At 37.1% G+C, this 23222-nt stretch overlaps 1 protein-coding gene across 4 annotated transcripts in view; it reads right to left on the bottom strand.

The window, feature by feature from the left end:
• The window catches only part of crfb1 (cytokine receptor family member b1), a 33143-nt gene that overhangs the window by 4970 nt on the left and 4951 nt on the right, over positions 1-23222 (bottom strand). For 3 of the 4 annotated variants that reach the window (XM_081369052.1, XM_081369054.1, XM_081369053.1), the window contains exons 3-9: positions 22234-22327; positions 17773-17893; positions 15690-15859; positions 15423-15580; positions 13040-13220; positions 5528-5652; positions 2157-2333 (exon numbers count right to left, since the gene is read on the bottom strand). In XM_081369052.1, coding sequence (XP_081225178.1) covers positions 2157-2333; positions 5528-5652; positions 13040-13220; positions 15423-15580; positions 15690-15859; positions 17773-17893; positions 22234-22285 — 984 coding nt within the window. In that variant the 5' untranslated portion in view covers positions 22286-22327. The remainder of the gene's footprint in view (positions 1-2156; positions 2334-5527; positions 5653-13039; positions 13221-15422; positions 15581-15689; positions 15860-17772; positions 17894-22233; positions 22328-23222) is intronic. The other variant, XM_081369055.1, reaches the window with a different exon arrangement.

The following is a 23222-nucleotide window of genomic DNA, read 5'->3' as shown; positions in this document are numbered from 1 at the left end:
TTCAGTAATTTCACTTAAATGACAATTAATAGGTCATTTTCATTGCCATTTAAGTGAAATTACTGAACTTAAATATACAAGCTTGATAAAAATTTATAATTTTAGAAGAAAATTTCAGATGGCACTTAGAGGCTTTAGCATCTGAACTCTTCAAATGATATTAGTTTGAACTACTTGTACAGATTACATTAAAATGATATGTTTTCCCCCAGCAATGAATTTTAAAAGCTCTAGTCACAGAACAAATAATTAAGTTTGATTTATTGTAATTGTATTTAGTTGTATTACTGAGGTAAAATGTTTAATTCAATTAGTTACTAATCAACTTAAACAAAATTGCTTTGCATTGATAAAGTTATCCAAATAAAGTAATCCAAACCACATTTATAAAGGGTAACTAATAACAGTAAGCAATAACATTTCCAGAGTAACCTTCCTAACACTGAATGCATGCGAGACTCAACACATTCTTTCTGTTGTGTGACTGTGTGGAATTTCTTTGAATTGCCATGAATTTAATTCTACTTCCTGTCATTCCAATTCAAATTCAATTCAACGTCCTGTGGGGCGGAGTAAATTCAATTCAAATTCCAATTCATGAATTGAATGGAGGCAAATTCTGAAATTCTGAATTTTTCACAAGCCTGATGACTAATCAATTCTTGGGATTTAAGAAATGATATCGGTTTGTAAAAATGAGAATCGATTAAAATCGAGAAAACTATATTTTTTACCCAGCCCTATTAAATATACGAGCTTGATAAAAATACTAATTTTAGAAGAAAACTTCAGATGGCACTTAGAGGATTCTGTACTGTGATACAGGATATGTTGATTAACGATGCATTATAGCCTAATATACATCATTCTTATGAAAGCCATTCTTATGGCTTGAAGAACACAGATGAACACAGATCATCGCAGTCGTGTTCATGTCTTCATGTTCCTCTAGTCAGACTGTCTCTATCTGCATGTTGTTCAGCTGTAGTGATCAGGGTTAGAAATGAACACCTGCAAAATGCGGGTATAAATCAACAGTGTCGGTGTAACGCTGGCAAATCACTTTGCTGGGGAAGTTTGTGTAAACCAGATTCAGCTCTAATACTGATCATCATGATGTATTAAATACAGTGTATTGCACAGAATCTGCTCATATCTGGCTTCCTTGAACACACACGTCACCACACAACAAATAACAGTTGTTATTATATATATATATATATATATATATATATATATATATATATATATATATACACACACACACATACACACACACACACACACACACACACACATTATGTCTATATACACACAAGCTCTGACAAAGTTAATCTGGTTTATTTCTCTTTTGTTGGCTAGTAGAAGTTCTGAATGGCCGGTAACTTAAACATTTTGTAGCCGGTGAGTGAGAAAGTTCATTTCAAACCCTGATTGTAACGTCTTAAGTTTTGAGATTAAGATAAGTTTAGACTTGTGCACTTTCTGCATGAGGACGCCCTCCGGCTTCCAGTGTTAAAGAGAAAGAGAAATGACATGAGTGTAGGGCTGGGTATAGATTCAGATGTTACAATTCGATTCAATTTTCGATTTCGATTCTAAATTCGATTTCAATTCGACTCAATGAATATATAAAACAAACATAAAATCTCACAGCATTAGCTATAAAATGGAGTTCGCAAGCCTATGAACAGTGGAGGAAAACTAATACTGGGTAATAGCTTTTGGGTAATAGATAAATAAATATGGAAAAAAAAATCTATTCGTGGCGAACATTTTAAAAAACGATTCATCGAAAAATCATTTTTTTTGGCCAGCCCTACATGAGTGTTTAGTTCTCCATATTGCTAACATCGTCTCATTTTGGGTAATAATAATAATAATAATAATACTAAAGTACTTTGCTGAATAACTACTCAAGTTACTACGTTACAAACTACGTATTTACTCCTACTTGAGTCATATTATTATTCAGCACTTCTACTTGTCCTCAGTGAATGATCATGCTCTCTCCACCACTGCATGACTCCAGCAAATGAAGGACTCGAGCTGATGAACTGATATCAGATCATCTGCATTATAGACACAGGCTGATTGGAACATCACAGAATATTAAAGGCAAAAATTTCACAACCCATGACAATAGAAACCCAGACCTGATTGGCATAGTTGTCCTCGTGTCGGCTGATCCATGAGTCCTCCTCCACATTCAGAGGGTTGCTGGCTTTGCTGGGATAGTTTTTAGATGCACTGTTTAACTGAGCCTTGGTTGATGACACGATCTCACATAACGTCTCTTCAGGAATCAGATAGTGGGCTTGAACCATGTTACTCTGAATGAGGAAAAACAACCGAGAGAAAGAGATGAACAATCATTATAAGTGGCAGGAGGACACATGAGATTCAGGAGCTCTTGCTCAACTCTACTAGTCGAAGGTTTCTTTCACAAGAGAGACACTGGAGTGTTGAGATCAGCTACAACAGTTAATGGCCCGGGGTGTGTTCCCTAAAACATCATTAGCAAACTAGTCTCAGTTTCCCTCGTTACCAACACAGATCAACGCCTCAGTTTAACCACAGCTCCAACATTCACCAACAGCAGAGCAAAGAGGTGTGCTTGAAACTGCAGCTCTCAACTTCTGATTAGAAGCTTCATTCTAATATTATTAATAATAATTTTAGGGATGCACGATATATCTGTATCAGCCGACATATGTTAATGTTTACCGTTATTAACCAGATATATTAAAGCCAATAAATAATGGATTACTTCAGATGCGGTCTGTTCAACATGATGGTTTTGAATTGCTTGATATCTATTTGGAATCACTTTGAAAAGGAAAAGTCATATGTGTGACCTTGGACCACAAAACCAGTCAATTATTTAAAATTGAGATGTATACATCATCTGAAAGCTGAATAAATAATATTTTCATTGATGTGTGGTTTGTTATGATAGGACCATATTTGGCTGAAACACAACTATTGTAAATCTGGAATCTGAGGGAGCAAAAAAATCGAAACATTGAGAAAATCTCCTTTAAAGTTGTTCATTTATGTTGGCGATTGTGCAGCATTCACTCACAGAAATACATGTTTTATATATTTACGGTAGGAAATTTACTAAATATCTTCATGGAACATGATCTTTACTTAATATCCTCATGATTTTTGGCATGAAATAAAAATGGATAATTTTGACCCATATGATGTATTGTTGGCTATTGCCACAGATATACCCGTGCGACTCGAGACTGGTGACGTGATCCAGGGTCAGATATACGCTACATAAAAATGAAAACACTACTGTAAAAGAAAGTTGTAAATTCTCTGCACGTCTTTTAGCCGTTGTTACGGCATCTAGAATCTAATATTACTTCATCAATATTGTTAAAGGAGAACTCCGGTCAATTTTAACATTGAGCTCATTTTTTTGTACATTTGGAGTGCTGTCAATACAGAGAACAACGACAAAAATCGGTGTTGCCTACACCGAGTTATTCTATTTTTAAAATTTGCACCCTGTTGACTTCAATGGGGCAATGTTTAAACCGGCTTTTAGCCTCTTAACATCCTTGATGTGTCATTACAAGTGCACAGAAAAGGTGAGTGATTCCTTCTGAGTGAACACGAGTGGATCTGACTGCAGTAGATGTGAAAGATATGTATAAAAATGATGTTATTTATGCCAGCGCAAATACCTGTGTTTACATCCTGTTTTCAGTCGAAGTCCAAAGTAGTCGATTGCCGAGTTCACGCGCATAGGTTTAGTTACCTATGATCACGCGCGTGAACTCGGCAATCGATTTTAGTTTAGTACTTGCCCCATTGAAGTCAACAGGGTGCAAATTTTAAAAATAGAAAAAACGATTTTTGTCGTTCTGTATTGACAGCACTCCAAATGTACAAAAAAAATTAGCTCAATGTTAAAATTGACCGGAGTTCTCCTTTAATACAAATAATTGTACTATTGTCCGTGCGAAGGGTAAACCATTTCATTTATCTGATTCTTTGGGCCCTATCTTGCACCCAGCGCAATTGACTTTGTACACCGACGCATGTCTCATTCCTATTTTGCACTCGCGCAAAGCGCGCTTTTCCCTCCACAGAAGCACGTCGGTTAACTAAGAAATACACTTGCGCTCCCCGGGGCGGTTCAGCGCAAAGAGGAGGCGTGTTCCAGCGCAAACGTTCCTTCATGCTATTTTGCAGGTTTAGAAAACAATTGCGCTACTAACCAGGAAAAAATGGTTTAAAGTCAGTGGCGCGTTGCGCATGTTATTAATATGCTATTTTAAGGGCGCATGCTTGGCCATAATCAATGTAGCGTGTGCACAACGCACATACACTTTGATTCTCTCATCTACACAGAAGCAGCAGTTTTCATTTTTGCAAATCATACATTATTACGATAGATAGATAGATAGATAGATAGATAGATAGATAGATAGATAGATAGATAGATAGATAGATAGATAGATAGATAGATAGATAGATAGATAGATAGATAGATAGATAGATAGATAGATAGATAGATAGATAGATAGATAGATAGATAGATAGATAAAAGCATACATCTAGCTTACACATTTACCCAAATTATCATACGCCTTTTAAACCGAAGTTAATTTGGGTGGGTTTCTCCATCCCCAACGTCCCTGACGAGAGCGTTGCTCTCCTCGGCTGTGAACCGCTCCTGGCGCGCGCCTGGCAAATCCGCCGTTACAATAGGAATCCGCTTTAGAACAAACGCGTCTGCTCTTAAAGGGAATGTGAGATGACGCTCTGATTGGTTTATTTCACGTTACGCCCAAACCACACCTATGAATAATGAAGCTACTTCAGACCAACCCATTTTAGATTTGCGCCTGGCGCAAGAGTAATTTATCCCGCCGGGAAAATAGCAACAGCGCCAAGACCCGCCCACAAAGTTACTTGCGCTTTGCGCTTTGACACTTGCGTTTCAGATCGTTAAAATAGGGCCCTTTATATGCAAGTGATGTTGTCCAATGACTTGTTTGCATTATTTTATTTATTTGTAAGGCAATATAATGTTTGTTTTTTTTGTTGAGAAAGTTGACCATAGAATTAAAACCATTATTTTAAATCTCACACAGGTTCACTATAATAGGCTACTGTCCTGCGTATGTCTGATTCACGATGAAGAGCTGAATGGCTTTTAATGGCGAGACTTTTGTTTTTGAAACAAGCTCTAAAAATTATCTAAAAATTGAGTTATCGGCTCTGTCAAATATAAAGAATTACCCTTATCGGCCAGAACTTTCATATCAGAGCATCCCTAATAATATTGATTTTATACAGCAGTTCAATAGTAATATTATTGATTTGACTGCACTGAGCGGGACGATGACATCACTGTTTTTTGCAGAGCTGCTTTATAGATGAAATGAACTCATAACAATCATAACCATTTCTTAAATCAGAAGTGCTACCAGGCGAGAGAAAGTAATGATGTAAATGTACAAGAGATTCCTGATGCTGTATGCGAGTGCGGACAGGCTCTTACCAGTGATTTAGGAGGAGGGGTCTTCAGCTTACAAAGAAACCCAGTGTAAACCAGACTCAACACTATCAGAAGCAGAGCTACACCCGGCACTGACACTCCCAGTATCCAGCTCATCAAATACAGCCCTGCAGAGACACAAACATCACTATCACTATCAGTCATTATAGAGGAAAACTGCAGCTCTACTGCATTTAGGACAGATCGTTCTTCTGGACAAGAGTCCACGGCAGCCCATAGGACCATGTGTCCCCGGACCACAAAACCAGTCACATGGGTCAACTCTTTGAGATTTTTACATCACTTGAAAGTGCTTTCCATTGATGGTTGGTTTGTTAGGATAGGACCACATTTGGCTGAGATACGATTATTGTAAATCTGAAATCTGAGGGAGCAAAACAATCGAAACATTGAGAAAATCTCCTTTAAAGTTGTTCATTTATGTTGACGATTGTGCAGCATTTACACACAGAAATACATGTTTTATATATTTACAGTAGGCAATTTACTAAATATCTTCATGGAACATGATCTTTACTTAATATCCTAATGATTTTTGGCATGAAAGAAAAATGGATAATTTTGACCCATACAGTGTATTGTTGGCTATTGCCACGGATATACCCGTGCGACTCGAGACTGGTGACGTGGTCCAGGGTCACATATGGTAAAGAGTTGTGAAAGTTGACACACCGACTGGGGTGCATCTCAACAGACCCCCGACCAACTTTGGTGTTTCTCACTGAAACCATATATCGCTACATAAAGCTCAAATTTTGAGCCAATTCTGTTACAAATCCAATTCATGATTAAATTCTATTCAATCTAATTCAAGTGATCTACAAATGGATTATTCTATCAACAAATGTTATCTAACTTCCCACTGACAGTTCTCATTATAGAGCTTTGCAATTTTTTATCCTTAAAACGCATCATATGCAGAGCAGAACTGATAATACACCTTTCCTCTCTTCAAATCCCACATGGGTCTGTCTTACACTTCACATGATAAATCAACTTGATGATATCTGTAATTATACTGACGACTCAATTTCACTTATACAGAATTTTAAAATGAATCATTACTAGTTCTTGTTTTCTTCTTACTAGAGAAGAGATGATCCCTACAGAGAACACTTTGAGAGATTATCTATAGCATTAATATGATATCAGAAAAGTCATTCTGAATGGTCAAATCAATTATTACTAGTTCTAAATTACAGAGATCTAGTTAAAATTGAATAACACACATCTACATGTTCTTTCTAGACATCGGAAATGTCTGAATTGTTACAACTCTTAATTAGCGAGCCCTCAAATTAAACGTTTTACTAGTAAGAACTCAATAGTAGATCAAAAAAAAAAAAAAAAAAAGCAAGTCAATTGAGACCTTTCACTACTCAAAAGTAAATTGACAAGTAAGCCTATAGTTTTCTTTGGAGTTGGCTCACTCAACATTACGTCAGTAGCTGACGCTGTAAGGAAACCCTCTTTCACAGATATACCGAAGCCGGATTAAATAACGGCAGTGTAAATTCACTGGCCAATCATGTTCAAGCACAGAAAAATGCTGCTATATAATGTCATTAGGCGCGTTTCCATTACAGATTTGCGCAAAACTTTTGCGATTTTTTCTAAATTTCGACAAAAAACTATTTCAAAATGATGGCAGTACCATTAACCCTCTGGGGTCTGAGGTGTTTTTGGGGCCCTTGAGATGTTCTGACATGCCCTGACATTTGTGCTTTTTTCAGTTACTTATAAACATATTAATGGCAAAGGTGTAAATTCACTCTATAAAGCACAAACAGGGCTACAATAATATGTGAGCCACGTGTATGTACATGTTTTCATTTTTGAGAGAATAATGTTTATGCATGGTTATTGAAAAAAATTAAAAATAAAATTTCTGAAATAAGGCCACAAAACACATAGTAAATATGTGTCAATAAGACTTTTGACTAATGGATGTCCTCGCCTAGAGTTTTTTCTTCAAAATGATGTGAAAATAGTCTTGCTTTATCGTTCACATAAAACCATACATTGATTTAAATTGATGTAAAACAGGTTTTGCTTGGAAAGCCAATATGCGAGGGGGGCGTGAACGAGGAGTGGTTTACACCTGAGAATAGAATGTCCCACCCACTCTGCATAATTAGCCATTCATTCAGGTGTGACACTGGCTGAGCCACAATGCAAGGACAAAAGTAATATTTAGAAGAAGACTTAAATTGACCATTTAAGATTTTGCTTACATCTATCTTGTAAATATGTTTTGCTATTTTATTAAAAAGGTTACAATTACAACAATAATTACAATTGCAACAATATTTCAAGTGTACTCTTTCTTTGTAAAAAAAAAACTATTATAGGCCTACATTTTATCTATGTATTCATATTTCAGTCGATTTTTACTCATCTCAGTATAGCAATACAGTTTGCTAAAACATCATCATTCATTCACACACGCGATTTAAATTTAACTTCTGGCAAAGATGAAGTTGACGATAGGCTATTGACTCGCGATCTTCGCAGTAGGCTAGTGTTTTGGATGGTTTTGTTTAGAACCAGCTTTCTGTAAATATATTTCACATTTTTTAGACATGTGAGGCGAGTAGGCTACGGTCTGGTTCATGATGATCTCCAGTTCAAGCACCTTATGTTGTGATTGCTAGCCTATATTTACTTTAAATCCAGGAAATTTGTTAATGAAAAAATTATAAAAATTAAGATACAATTGATACAAAACGAAATTCGTTTTAAAGAAAGGATTTGTACTTTCTGTTTTGAGGTCTCTGTGAAAGTTTGAAAGTCTTTTAGTGCTTTTTTTAGAGCGCTCGCGTCCATAATGGAGAACTGTCACGTAATATTGTTTTTTCCTCATAAATGCGAACACGAAAAATAAAAGACAAAAGACTTTTAAGTAAAACTTACTCCGAAATTGTGTTCTCGGCGGAATTCGCTCTTCAAAATGCTGCCGTTCATCGTCTGAGTTACAAGTTACTGAGTTACTTCCTCTGAGGAAAAGGTGCATTCTTCCTCGCTGTCCAGAATCATCTGAAGGGCGTCTTTATTACCGGAGAAGCGTGCCATACTCAAAACGCGACGAACTATCAGTAAGTCTGATGAAGAAACTGTGTTTTTATGGCATTGATGGGGGGCGTATGCGATGCATACTAGATCACCTAACTATTTACATGTGAATCGCGCCGGGGGCGGGGCGGCTGCAGCTCATTTAGAGATAATGAAGGGAGAAGGAAAAACGGTACCTCTCCTTGCTTTCAAACGGATTACATGAGTTGAAAACATTTGTTTTTTATATAAATTACTTCATTTAAAAGAAGAGATTTCAAGCTTCATAAAGACATATCTCACGTGCCTGTGTGAGAAGTATTCGCTGAGTTATGATTCATTTTCGGACGCGTTTCAGAATGGACTACACGGACAGAGAGAAGGCAGAACTCGCTTCGTGTTTATTTTTCTTTATTTGGCGAAAAGCACAACACTTTGTTTTTATTGTGAGTATACACAAAAATAATACACATTTAACAGAATCGATTGATGTATGAAACTCCTATGGACAATCAAAGTCAACAGAGTATTTATGAGTTTCTTTTACACTGATAAAAAAAAGCGAGCTGGTATCGCTGGCGATACCGCCGACCTCAGGGGGTTAACCGATGTTATGCGACTGAAACTTCATTTTTTCCTTTCGCGATAAGTAAAATCATTCCAAAAACCATGTTAACGGATGCTGGTAGGTTTATGTACTATATCCCAGCCACTGCACTAGCCATTATTATTAATGGAAGGAGATGTGTGTGTGTTTTCAAGCATTAATGGTAAGGAATGACCCTTATTATACTGTAAGTGGCTGATATGAGGAGTTTCTGGGTGTTACTCCCTCATTTCTGCTTCGAGGTCTTGATTGTGGCATTTATTTGAGGTTTAGAATCCAGTATTCCTGTAATTCTTTTGTCTTTTATGAATTGAATAAAGAACTCTGTCTCTAAAGAATTCTGTCCTATATCGCTTCGTCTACGTCAGGTGACCTGTAAATGTGCAAAAACTGTTTCCATTGCAGTTTTGCAAAATATTTATTTTTCTGATTGCCTGAAAAACCTCCTCATGCGAGCGGAAAAACTTTTTTGCAATAAATGCGAGTTTTTGCGAAATTGACGTGTTTCCACTGGGCGTATTTTCAATTCGCAATTTCAATTTGCGCAATTTGAAGGGTAATGGAAACGCGGCTACTGAGAGGATGACTACTGTTACATATCAGTGTTTCCCTTACAATGTATTAAGCAGCGGCGCAGCAAAATCTTCACATGATCAGTAGTATCATGACAGTCACTTACACACCTAAAAACACTGAAACATGGTGATCGGCGGCACCGCAATATTTTTGATTAGGCTAATGTCACGTTGCCATAAGGGACCGTTCACATTCACGTTCAAATGCAAATATTTCAAATGTGGGGGCGCGGCAAGCGTGCTTCACGTGCGGGTCTTTTCCGCTCCGTGTTTGCGCCACGCTCTCGGTTCCGTGTGTGTGTGTGACTGTGTGTGTATCGGCGCACTGCGCTCTCTGCTCAATGTTCCGTTCTGTGTTTGCGCTGCGTGTTCTGCTCTGTCGTTAATGGCCCAAACGCTCCAATCATGTACCGATCACGCACTGGAAAAGCAAAGTCCGCTCACAGACTTCTGTTTGCTGAGCTGGTATTATAGCCATGCTGGGCAACATACAATGGTAAAATTACCTGCTCAGATCACATGCTCTAGTAATAAGAGCTTTGTATGACTATACTTTATTTTGATAGTCAAAAATAAATCTGTTAAACCTGAGTATGTTCCATAAAACTGAATGAAGAATAATATATTGATATTTTATATTTTAATATAGGGCTATTTTCTGTCCAATTTGTGTGGACATTTTTCTTTTTTTCCCCTTTTTTGAGTGTTTGATTTAATTAGTGATTCTACATTTAAATATTGATGATTGCAAGTTTGGGGGAAATGCGATTAATTAATTTCTTAAATGATTCCCAGCTGTAATATATACATATTGCCCCTTTCTTACATTGGAGCCCCTGCCCCTGATGAACTCTTTGCACGTCCCTGGAGGTTAGTGAAGTAAAATAGGCTATGCAAGCTAGTCACCTTTTAAACTAATGAAAAGTTTCATTTGGATTTTAATGTTCAAAATGTCAACAGGATAAAATAAATGAAAGTACTGGTTACATGATGATGTATCTAAGTGCTAAAGTGTGTTACAGAAAAAAGGATCAGTAGTGCAGGTGAGGGAGAAAAAAGATCAATTTCTACCTTACATCTGAAAATTAACATGAATTTTGACATGAAAAACATGAATAATCCTGTCCTAATCCTGTTTCTTACCAGTTCAAGGTACGTGCTGCAATAATCATGCCTTCTGTTGATGGTATGTCAAATTTGTATGTCTCAAAATGTCCATTTCTATCCACAAAACTGGCCAGAAGTCATGGTTTAAAAAAAAAAATATTTTTTATTTATTTTTTATTGCTTTTTTTACTGAGCAATAATGGAACTATACTTGACTCTTCTTATGAGCATATAAAGCAAAACAGCTCCTTGGACAAAATTAAATGTAATATTGTAGTAGTTATAAACAAAGGTTTATTTTAGTTCAGATTAACATTTGAGGGCAGCAACTGTATTCATAATGTCAAAATAAAACCAACGTAATGTTACTTGAAGGCATTATAGCCCACTATTCCTGCCAAACTTCCATGGTTGCAGTGAGTGTTACTACAGTAAATCCATGGTAAATGTTGCAGATCTGTGGACACTGGATAGTTCATTCATGGCACGATGTTTCTTCCTGGTTTCCACGTCAGCGCTGTTTGATCCGCTAATAACGGAGAAATGTGAATGTTTCTCACTAGATCTTGCAGCGATGTTATTACTTCAGTGGCGAATTCGAAAAGCATATGAAGTTCAAATGCTTTCTTTACTGATCTGGATCTCTTAGCGCTGTGGTGTTGCTTGATCAGGCTCGCGCATAGGGCTCTCTCGAGTCCCGCTTCACAGGTCAAAACTGATAAACGGTCCACACAAACACAATAAGAGTCAGTTTCGTAACTTACATTGCATTTGCCAGTTGATGTTGTGGTCGCGCCAGCCTCTATGAGCACGCTTGCCACCCGCGACGCGCTTTCATACGAAATTTTGGTCGGCAGAAAAAATGGTCCAACGAACCATTCGGTACGTAATGCGTACCGAAAACCGAACCGAAAGCCTCGTACCGAACGGTTCGATACGAATATGTGTATCGTTACACCCCTAATATATATATATATAACATATATACTACCGGTCAAAAGTTTTAGATCGGTAAGATTTTTAAAGTTTTTAAAAGAAGTCTCTTCTGTTCACCAAGGCTGCATTTATTTGTATTAAAAATACAAACAAAAACAGTAATATTGTGAAATATTATTACAATTTAAAACAGCTGTTTTCTCTCTAATCTCTAAAACTTTTGACCAGTAGTGTGTGTGTGTGTTAGGGCTTGCATAGACTAGTCGAGTAGTCGATAGATCGACTACTTCAACCACTAGTCGACGCTGTCGGAAACAATCGATTACTCGAGCGTCCATTAAACATAAATGAATTAAAAATGGCGAACGTCACCAACAGACACCACGCGTCAGATGTGTGGAAGAATTTCATCAAGGATGACAAAAATATTGTAATTTGGCCAACTCTGCAAGAGGCCGTTCACATATTGCTTCTAAAAACGTGTGGAAAGCGCGCGCGGCCGTGCCGCTGTCTCCTACAAGCGCTTGCGCTCCCGTGGCGTCTGTCGTTGCTATGCAACCAAACTGCGCTCCACATGATGACGACGAAGAAGTATCATTCAGCAAATGATTCATTTATTTCTAGCCCTTGCATTAGCTTTACTACTAGATATATTTCTGGAGATGAGAAGGAAAAACCCGCCTGGACAAACTAGCGCACCAGGTCCGTTGCTTTCATTATGAGCGCGCTCGCCGCGCGCCTACATTTGAAATAACGACCTTGAGCGCGGAAAAGACGCGATATGTGAACGGCCCCTAGAAGCAGACGTCTGAAATGAAAGGCAAGAACGGCTATTTATTTGGCTTTAGACTGTTACATGAAAATTTAAAAATGAAATGTCATAATTATAATGTTTTGAGAATTTACTTATGTAATTGTTGCATTAGGCTATGAATTAATAAATGTTTATTGATAAGATCTAGCTATTTCATGTCTTTTCATATACAGTAGCATAAACGACGAGTAGTCGAGTAACTCGAGTATTGTTTTGATAAGAAATCGACTAGTAGAAATCAGTAGTCGTGCAACCCCTAGTGTGTGTGTATATATATTTATATATATATATATATATATATATATATATATATATATATATATATATATATATATATATATATATATATATATATATATATATATATATATATATAGTGCTGCTGTTAAAAGGTGTTTTCTTACCGCCTCTGGGCTCCACTTTACTGGAGTATTCACACTGCCACGCAGAAGCTCGAGTGTTGCGGTTGGAGTTGATATCGGGAAGAACTCTCACACAGTACTGATGTCCCGGCTGAAGGTTCTCCAGGACATGCTGAAAGCTCTGCAGGACATCCTGAAGCACTGATGTAGAGATCTGCTCGGCCTAGGTTTGACAAAACACCAGCACAAGACGTGAGAATTCAGCTGACGTGACTTTACAAGTGTAGCTTTAAACACAGTCAACAAGCGCGTGAGCATCAACAGTACATCTGCAATCATATCGGGATCGGCCGATATACGCTCAGTTTTGATGTTTTCGTTATTGGCCCGATAAGAAAATGTGTCCAATATATTAAAGCAGATAAATAATGGATTATTTCCTTCAGATGTGCTCACCATGATGGGTTTGAATTGCTTGAAATATGATTGGCATCACTTAAAAAAGGAAAAGGAAAATACGGCTACATAACATCATATCGGCTACATAAAATCATGAGAACATCATTATAATTGTGTGTTTGGGATGTGGCTTTTAATGGTGAGACTTTTGTTTTTGTAATCAGGCTCTCAAAAATTATATAAAAAATTTTGATTTAGATTTATCGACCAAAATATCGGTTATCGTTTTTCAAATATAAATAATTATCGGTACCAGTCAGAATGTTCATATCGGTGCATCCCTAATCAACAGTGATTAAGTTATTACCAATAAATATAGATTTTAAGATATTACAAAATAATTTACCAAATTTAATAATTCAACAGTTTAAGTAAGAGTAATCTATATTCTCAATCTCAACCAGCCTAGAGCGACTCGTAATTGGGTGAATCTCACAGTAAATGAATGTGTAAATAAATGAATGCTGGATCAGACACAGTGTTTAGGAGGCGACCGTAACACACCATACACAGAAGTGATGTAGTTTAAAGGGAGTTTGTCAGCTGAACTATCTGAAGGATTTGTGAGATACGGAAACAGTTGTAGAGCCACTTTCTGTATTATCCACACAATAAAGTGAATTTTATTAAAGGTGCTCTAAGCGATGCCGGGAGTCGTAACTTCTTGTTGACATTTGAATTGTTGTCAAACAAAACGGAGGCTAGCTAGACCCTCCCTCCTCCTCATCCCGTCTCCTCCCTCTTCCTCATCCCGTCTCCGCCCTCCTCCCCTCACTTCCGGCATAATAAAGGAAAGTCAAAGTAGTCACTAGTACAAACAAAGTTAAGTTTTACTGATACTTCATTCAATGTGTAATATCGCCAAGTTAGATAAAGGGTTTTATATATTGCAGAAAAAGAGAAACATTATCTTAAAATCGTCTCGCCACCTGAGGTTATAACTATAGCTCCCATACAAGGACGCAATAATAACAAGATAACGTTAGCTTCGCGTTTCCCAGTGAGCATAAACAACGGCGGCGTCGTAAACAATTTTAGTCAAAGTTGTCAATAGCCTATATATGAACATATGAACAATTCATAAACAGTGGATGAAAACAATCATTCTCACAAATTGTCGCCCTTCTGTGAATTTGCTTGATCATTTACAACAGAGATTGATCGCTGCTAGAAACATACATGTTGTATTCACCAAAGTTAACGCTGACTGCATAGTTCTAGCTAATTACATCCTTGTGTTGGTTTGGCGAACATGAACGTCAGTTTAAAAATCTGGATTTACCTGTTCTGCAAAAACAGAGCAACTGAATGTCGGATTGGAAGCCCTTCTGCCGGCGGAGTTCTCCGATGTAAATTCGGGACTTCGCACGTTCCTTATCGTTGTCCCTCTTGTTTGCAATTTGTTCATCGGAACGTCGTCTCTTTGGTCGTGTTTCGGCCATAATTCAAACTTCCCTCTTCATGCTTCTCTCTCCTCCACACCCCTTTCACGTGCACGCGCGCTAACCCCCCCAAACCCCACCCTCCAATACTTCTTGCCGGTTATTGGCTGGAACTCTGTTTGCTGTGTTTCGTGGTGTGGGTGAGTCCAGTTTGTTTTTCTTGCCGTTTGTGGACTCTGTGGTGTCTAGAGAGACCGCGTTTCTTTCCAGTGTGTTCAGGGGACAGGCAGCTAGCGGATAGAGAGGAGATGTTTGCTGTACGTGACAAAAAATGTTTTGGCCTAAAAAATGCGTGGCATCACTTAGAGCACCTTTAACAAAAAGATAACTAACAGATAATGCATTGAGATGGACAAATGCGAGCGATCGAGCTGGACGTTGATTTGTCGGATTCACAAAGTTTAGTATCAGCTGAACCCCTTTGGCTTACAGCGTAACACAATCTGGTGGAGAAATACGACTTGGCAACCACTGTGACCTTCTGGGCAGACACAGATAAACACTTCTCCCACAGGAGCACTCACCTCACTCTGTCCCGCTTTCTTCCAGCTGATAATGAAGGACGCAGATTTATAAAACCGCCTGATTTCATCTGTAGCTGCTGTTTCGACAGGTAGAGATATGCTGATGTTCAGACAGTTTCCACAGCCAGACAGGGATATAATGGGAGGGCCGATGATCGCTAAACAAAGCAAAATCAAAGCCATTTTAAAAGTGAACAACTCTGAGAAACATCTGAAACAGAAAATATGACTCGCATCACATCAACCCCCAGATGTTCAGGTACTTACTCTCTTCATAGGGTGTAAAACTTTTTTTAACTTTCGATGATGTTGTGTTGTCAAGCGATGCCCAAACACTGAAAGTGCAGTGTGAATGGATGTTGATGTCGCTCAGCATTTCTGAGACATCTACTGATGTATTTGTGATGTTCAGACGCTCTGTTGAGTTTCCACTACAGCTGGGAAAATAAAAACAATCAGTCTTTATTTAAAGAGGGTGAACATAGGACAAAATGTAAGAAAGTGTGAGCTTGCGCTAGGAAACACTTCTTAGGATTTGTGTGATACTGACAAAAGCTGTCTTTTACAGTTACGTTTAAGTCACAGTGGAAACGTGCATGTCTTCAGGAACGTCAGTGAGAGCTGTGCACATTTGTGGACTGTGGAGTTTGTGCTGAATACTGAACTTCTTAAAGCTCCTGAGAGTGAATCATGACTGAACGCTGGATCTCTTAATGTTGCCACTAAGGCTGCACAACATACTGAAATATAGGCCGTGTTAAAAATATTTAATGTAATTAATGCAGCATCTGCTTTTTCCTGGCATCAACAAACAAACATCTGAAACACACAAAGTAAGCCACTTTAGACAGCGCGCCGCTTTTTAACGCTTGACAAAAACACACAAAATTATGTTGAAATGCCCGTTATTGGCGAGTAATCTCATAAGCACCGAATTAAATGAGTTTAATAGTGTTAAAGCTGCAGTCAGGATGTCTGGCAGATTGAGGGGACTTGGCCAAAATGTTGACTGTTTAAACTCTCATATGACCAAAACAATCTTGCCGACTGCAGCTTTAAATAAATGTAAAGAGTAGTGAGAATGTTAATGTGAGTCAGATCCACGTCATGTGCTTCAGGTCTTAAAGTGACAGAAGCCTAATAAACCTGCTGCTGTCTGTCATTAATGCTCATCAAACAACAAAACACAGAGATCATCACTCTCTGCTCTTGACTGAACAACTTCAGTAGCTTTAATAGGAACTAATCTCTATTCAATTTATAATTTATGCAGTGTTTATTAACAGCACAGATACAGAAATTATTATATTCACCTGTTAGATCTACCTGGAAATCTTAAAGCACTGTTCACAAGGTTACATGGGTCAAAAACAATAACTTTTTTGTGGATTTTAGCAGTGCAGGTAAAAATCTGAACCGGTCCGATTGGGTCAATAGGGAAACCCTCAGCGTTGAGCCCTGATATATTACAGGCACAAGCTAAATATGACATTTATTACAATGGGTTTATGAGGAGATTTTTTTAAAGCCTATTAAATGTTACAAATTACAGCTTTCAATTACACTGTAATGTTAAATGTCTATAATTAATAGCTAAAATTGAGAAAAACCATTCATATTATTAATCATGATTAATTACAGAAAAATGTGTGATTAAACCGTTAATTATTTTAATCGATTGACAGCACTACACTGCAAAAAATGCTTTTCTTACTTAGTATTTTTGTTTTGTTTCCAGTCCAAATATCAAAAAATTCTTAAATCAAGAAGCGTTTACTAGAGAAGTAAAATGACATAAGAAATTCTATTTTGTTTTAAGATAAAAAGAAAGTAATTTAAGTAATTTTTGCTTAAAACAAGCAAAATTATCTGCCAATGGGGTAAGAAAAAAAATCTGAATGCGAATGGAAACCAAGATTATTTTTCTTACCCCATTGGCAGATAATTTCGCTTGGTTTAAGCAAAAATTACTTAAATTACTTTCTTTTTATCTTAAAACAATGTCATTTTACTTCTCTAGTAAACGCTTCTTGATTTAAGAATTTTTAGACATTTGGACAGGAAACAAAACAAAAATAAGAAAAGCATTTTTTGCAGTGTAGTATTCATTAATTAATTATGTGCTGCTGTGTAATGATTGTGTGGTTGCATGAATATTTGAAATAGGAATCTGCAAACATTCCAATGCATTTTAACTTGTTACAATTTATTATTGAACATATATAATGCACTATAACGTACATTATGAATACTTTTCTAATGCATTACACATGAAGGCTTTAGATAAAGTGTTCCAGAAGTGTTTTATCCTTGGTGTTGCTCGACTGGTTTGTTCTTTGAGAAGACTCACCGCTGTTTAAAGTTGAAGACGGTGCGTGGAGGAGAATCTATCCCAGGATTCCACTGTAAGATGTGCCGGAAGTTGTGGGACACTATAGTAAGGTTGGCAGGAGCAGGGAGTGTGTGGAGCACTAGAAGAAAACATCACACACACATCACACACTAAGCAGAAACATGGTCACAAAGAAAATAAAGCACAAATAATTCAATAAACAAAACAGGAAAAGAAATGAGCAGATTTCATAGTCACGATTCCTCATTTCATTCACCATCCTGTCAATTTGGTCAGGTTTCATATTCGTCATGTGGTTTTCCACATCTTGTTTTAAAGATGTTTGCAGTGTTTGTGTTTCATACACAATATTAGCTCAGTATATAAAATAAAATACAAACATGAAATAGTTATAAAGATAGGGCCCTACGAAATCCGTTGTATTTTTTCCAAATTCCATTTTTTTTCTTTCAGTTTTAATATCTGGATTCGTTTTTTCTTTTTCTTTTTTTTTTAAATCCATTTTAAAGGTTAAATTAAATAAATCTAAATGCATTTCTAATAAATTGAAATCATGAAACAAACAATTTCACAACAATTTATGAAAAATTACATGTTTAGGGGGTCCTATGAAATACGTTTAAATTGTTTATCAAATTCAGTTTTTTTTTAATAAAACCAAATTCTGTGTTTTCTGTTTTAAGTTTTCTCGATTCCATTGTAATGGTTTAATAAAATTTTAATAATCAAATTTTTATTAAGTGTTTTTTTCTGTTTTGTGCATTTTTTTCTTCTTCTGGCAATCAAATGAAAATCGAATGATTTTTTTTTCAAACAAAGTGCTGCACAACAGAGCTTTACTGTTAAATTAAAACATGGAAGAAAAATAGTGATTATTCCTTTAAATTTTTTTAAAAAGTAAATTATTATTAGCGTTAGTATTATTATGAAATTGAGACGTAGCTAAATTCTACTGTACAACAGCAATATATTTCTGTCACAATTAAACAGAAATGTTTATTATGATGGGTCGCCGTGAAGACCTTTGAGTTTCTGTGCGTTTATGATATGATAGTTTTCTCAAATGAAGCGGTGAGATGCTGATGAAGTGACTCTGGAGCTGAAGTTCATGCGTTCATGTCTTCACATATTGAGGCGTCAGAGGCTGAAAACGCTGCGAGCTTCAGTGTGTGTGTGTGTGTGGGAAATCAGACCATTCATTCACACACACAACATGCAGGATTCATATTTAAATAGTCTTTTTTGCGGTTTAATATTCACACACGTCTATATTGCGATTTGAGTTAAGTGACATTTTTTTTTTTTATATAAATTCCGCGTTATACAGTGAATTCCATTTTTATGAATGTATTCCATCCGCGTTCATCATCACGGAAATCACAGGGCCCTATGAAGAACATTACTCTCGCTTCGTTTCGCTTATTTATATCGCACCTTACAGGCCACCGTAGCTCTGAAGTGCTGTACATTTCAACAAAAAGCAACATAATAATAAGACAAAACATAAAATCCTCCATGTACTGATTTACTCTGGTCAGTTCAATATGATTATAGGTCTCTACAATAATAAAGAAGTAAAACATCTGGGAAACACACACCAGTTCCTCAAACTGAGCACCCGTGGCCGGATGCAGAACACTACTCTGAAGAGTTAGTCTGCTAATAAAGCTTTCTTCAACACTGAGCCTAACTCTTTAACTCTCAAAAGGCCAAGATCATAAAGAGACATCAGAAATGGCAATTTTTTTATCGGATTATGACATCCAAAATACAATCTCATGATTTAAAAACAAACAAAAAAACATGGCATTTAGTTTTTATTTTAATGTTATGGTGTTGAAAAAATAGTGCTTGTTTAGAGTGCCACATTATTAAAACGTGTATTCACTCATAACTTACAGCAAAGATTCTGTGAAAACTCATAAGTATAATGCCTATTCCTGAATATATTAGCCTACTGTATCATATTTAATACGCACATTTCTAGGGCCTATAAATGATCAACACGACCTAAAGCCTGGTGTGCTCGATGTCTTCTGTCCTCTGACTGAGCTCATAACTCTCCATAGTCTTTTTCGCTGTGAAATATTTAATGATTTGCATAAAGTAAATGTAATGTTATTGACAGAAGCAACTTTTTACTTTTAATTGAGTATTCATACATCATTTTTTTATGTTTTTATTTTTTTACATTTTTTTTACTTTCTTCAAATATGACACAACAGGCTTTTGAGAAACATTTATTTTTCCATCTCTCAATTATCATTGAATTGCCATGATTATGAGCCATAAAAGCCACAAACAACTCATATGAATACATATACAAAATTACACGTGTTTTTGTTGCGTATCATATTTCATACAAACACACACGTTTGTGTTGACCTAAAACTGAATTCAATATAGCCAACTAATTGATTAATGACTAATATTAAATTATTGAACCGATTCTCTAAAACAGGCCACAAGTATAAAGTCTACACAACACAGTCTCTTTCTCTTTATACATAAAAGAACGACATTTCCCCTCAGATACAAACATTTACAGACAGATTACCAAAATAAAAATAAAAAACATAAGCTACAACATTCTGAGTCCCCTCCAAATATTGTAAATATGTAAATTAGGGCTGAACGATTTTGGAAAATAACCGAATTGCGATTGCGATTTAATATGCGATTATTTTTTTAAGCTCTTTATCTTTTCTATTATTCAACAAAAACAAGCAATAAATCATTGTAAAATAGAGATGGGAATCTTTAGGCACCTCATGAGCCGATCTAATTTTTTTCTTATTAGTTAATTAATCTTATTAATAAAACTTAAAATATTTAATTACATATGCAATTATAAGTAGGCCTACTTTTACAAAATAATTACATATTAAAAAACTAAATTAATACAATTACATGTTAATAATTTTATTAGAGATGCACCGATTGATCGGCTGGTGACCGGAATTGGCCGATTTTCACGTGATCGACTGGCCGGTCAGTCTGACATATGCCGATTTTATGCCGGTCAAATGCACTCGGGCGCCGCATGATTAACCTTTTGAGCGGTACGGTCTCATATGTGGGATTGTTATTTCTGTGCCCCTGAGAGTACGGCGCCACATTCAGAATGTTGACGTCGCATCACTGCCAGATTCAAACTGTGCTTTCGCGCGTTGGCTGGCGCTGAGCCAGAGTCGGACGCGTTCAGCGCTGTCATATATCACGACTAAGCAGTGTTTTCAACCTCATAATGTTTATTTTAGGTTTCAGATATTTAAATACACACAAGCACGAGTAAAACAATGCATTTGGAGTTTGTAAAATACACACTGATGTCTGTGGAAGCAGCAATAACAATCTATTCAAACATAATTTGCCGACATATGTTATTCATATCAGACAAACATAATGGAAGTAACTATATTAGTTTACTCTATTCTTCTCGGTTCACCGGCCACGTTCTTGCATTTATTTCGGGAGAAACTGATGAATTCACGTGCTGTAAATCCGACTGACAGGACAACATTGCGGCGCCCATCTCATGTTATAGATCAAGATTATTTATAAAGGTTTTTAAACAGCCAAACACACTCACTCACACGTATTTGAGAATCGGAATATCAGATAGGCTAGTTGATGACATGATAAGCAAGTTTGTGAATATTTTGAATAAAAAAGGAAAAGCGAAATAAAAGCGACACATCTGTCATACAGTATTATTGTGGCTGCGGTGTATCGCGTGTCGCGTCGCCGCGCAGATCTTGTGCAATGAAGCCCGCGGATGTCCTTGTAGTTCGCGTCAACTTTTCCGAACTTTATGAAAGATTATTTTTCGGAAGGTTCGAGTGGTGTCGTGTGTCGTGTGTTTGTGTGTGTGTGTGTGTGTGAGAGAGAGGAATTAGAAGCAAGCAGAATATGGTTGTTTATAAAGCACACGTAGCGTCATCACATATCTTGTGTTTAAAACTAAGCTCAGACATAAATCTGAAATTATCTTAATCGAGACAGAATCGTTGGACACAATATCACATAAATTAAACATAAACTGTTATTTCCTGTAGCCTACGCCAGGCCTATGCGCGTAGCGTGCCAAGTTGATGCTTCATCTGCAATACAGACTGGTTTACTCTCGCGTGTCACGTGACCAGAGTGTAATCGCAGCTTTGCGGTAAAAAAAAATAAAAAAATCGCATTTCATCATATCGCGATATTATCGCAAATGCAGTTAATCGTTCAGCCCTAATGTAAGTTATATGAACTTTGATCTGAAGGTGAGCAGATTTCCCTCAACAGGACGACATACTGTGTCTGAATGCTGAACAATCACCAGATCTAAATATTCACAACATGAACCCAGAGAAACTTTCCCCCAGGATACACCAGGGTCAAACTCGTTCTTCAGTGTGTGTGTGTGTGTGTGTGTGTGTGTGTGTGTGTGTATGTTCTCAGAGCGTACTGTACCTGTAATGTGGAGGGACATGAGGAAGAGATGGCCCACGTATGCTGACGTCATTATGACTGTCAATCATAATTCAGCAACAGCAGCGACCTCACACTGAAACACACACACACACAAGTGATGAGGACAGACACCAGTGCATTAATCACGGAGATCAGAGAGCGATAATATTAGACGTGTGAATCGTGTGTACGGTATAAACATTCAGAAGACGTTATCAACAGATGACAAGCCCTGATTTCACAAAGCTCCCGTTATAAGACAATAAAGCACAATATGTCCTAGTGCACATTACATTACATGCATACATTATATATATTTATATACATAACCACTGATGTCCGGCTTGTGGTTTTTATGTATTACTTATTTTATGTATCCAGGAAACATGTAATTTAGATAAACGTTCTGAGCGGTTGATAGACACACACAAAACTGATCCCGCCGGCTGAACACACACACACACACACACACACACACACACACTGACTGGCTCTGTGTTTCCTGTAGTGTGTGAGAGGCTGTGGTTGAGTGTGTTGTGTGAAGCGAGGGAAACCTGGATGAGGGAATCCCGGGAGAAATCAACAGTTCTGAGCAGAAACACACAGTGTGTGTGTGTGTGGTGGTCTAGCTCATGTACACAGGCTGGTGATCCGAGGACTTTGCATTGGGGGGGGATTTCTAGAAAACTATAAAAAATGTGTGTGTGATGGGTGGGTTCAGGGGTTGTGTGTGTGTGTGTGTGTGTGTGTGTGTGTGTGTGTGTGTGTGTGTGTGTGTGTGTGTGTGTGTGTGTGTGTGTGTGTGTGTGTGTGTGTGTGTGTGTGTGTGTGTGTGTGTGTGTGTGATGGGTGGGTTCAGGGGTTGGGTCAAAATCAATGGTATCAAAGGCTTATGTCAATTAGGTCTAGTATTGCCATACAGGTTGGGATCTTTTTTCTGAACCGTATTGAGAGGGAACAAGAATATCTAATTTATCAAGATAGCCACT

Source organism: Scardinius erythrophthalmus (genome assembly GCF_964197995.2).
Source record: "Scardinius erythrophthalmus genome assembly, chromosome: 6".
Taxonomy (NCBI): Eukaryota; Metazoa; Chordata; class Actinopteri; order Cypriniformes; family Leuciscidae; genus Scardinius; species Scardinius erythrophthalmus.
Note: the sequence above shows the minus strand (reverse complement) of the source record. Positions and strands in the feature narration are given on the sequence as shown.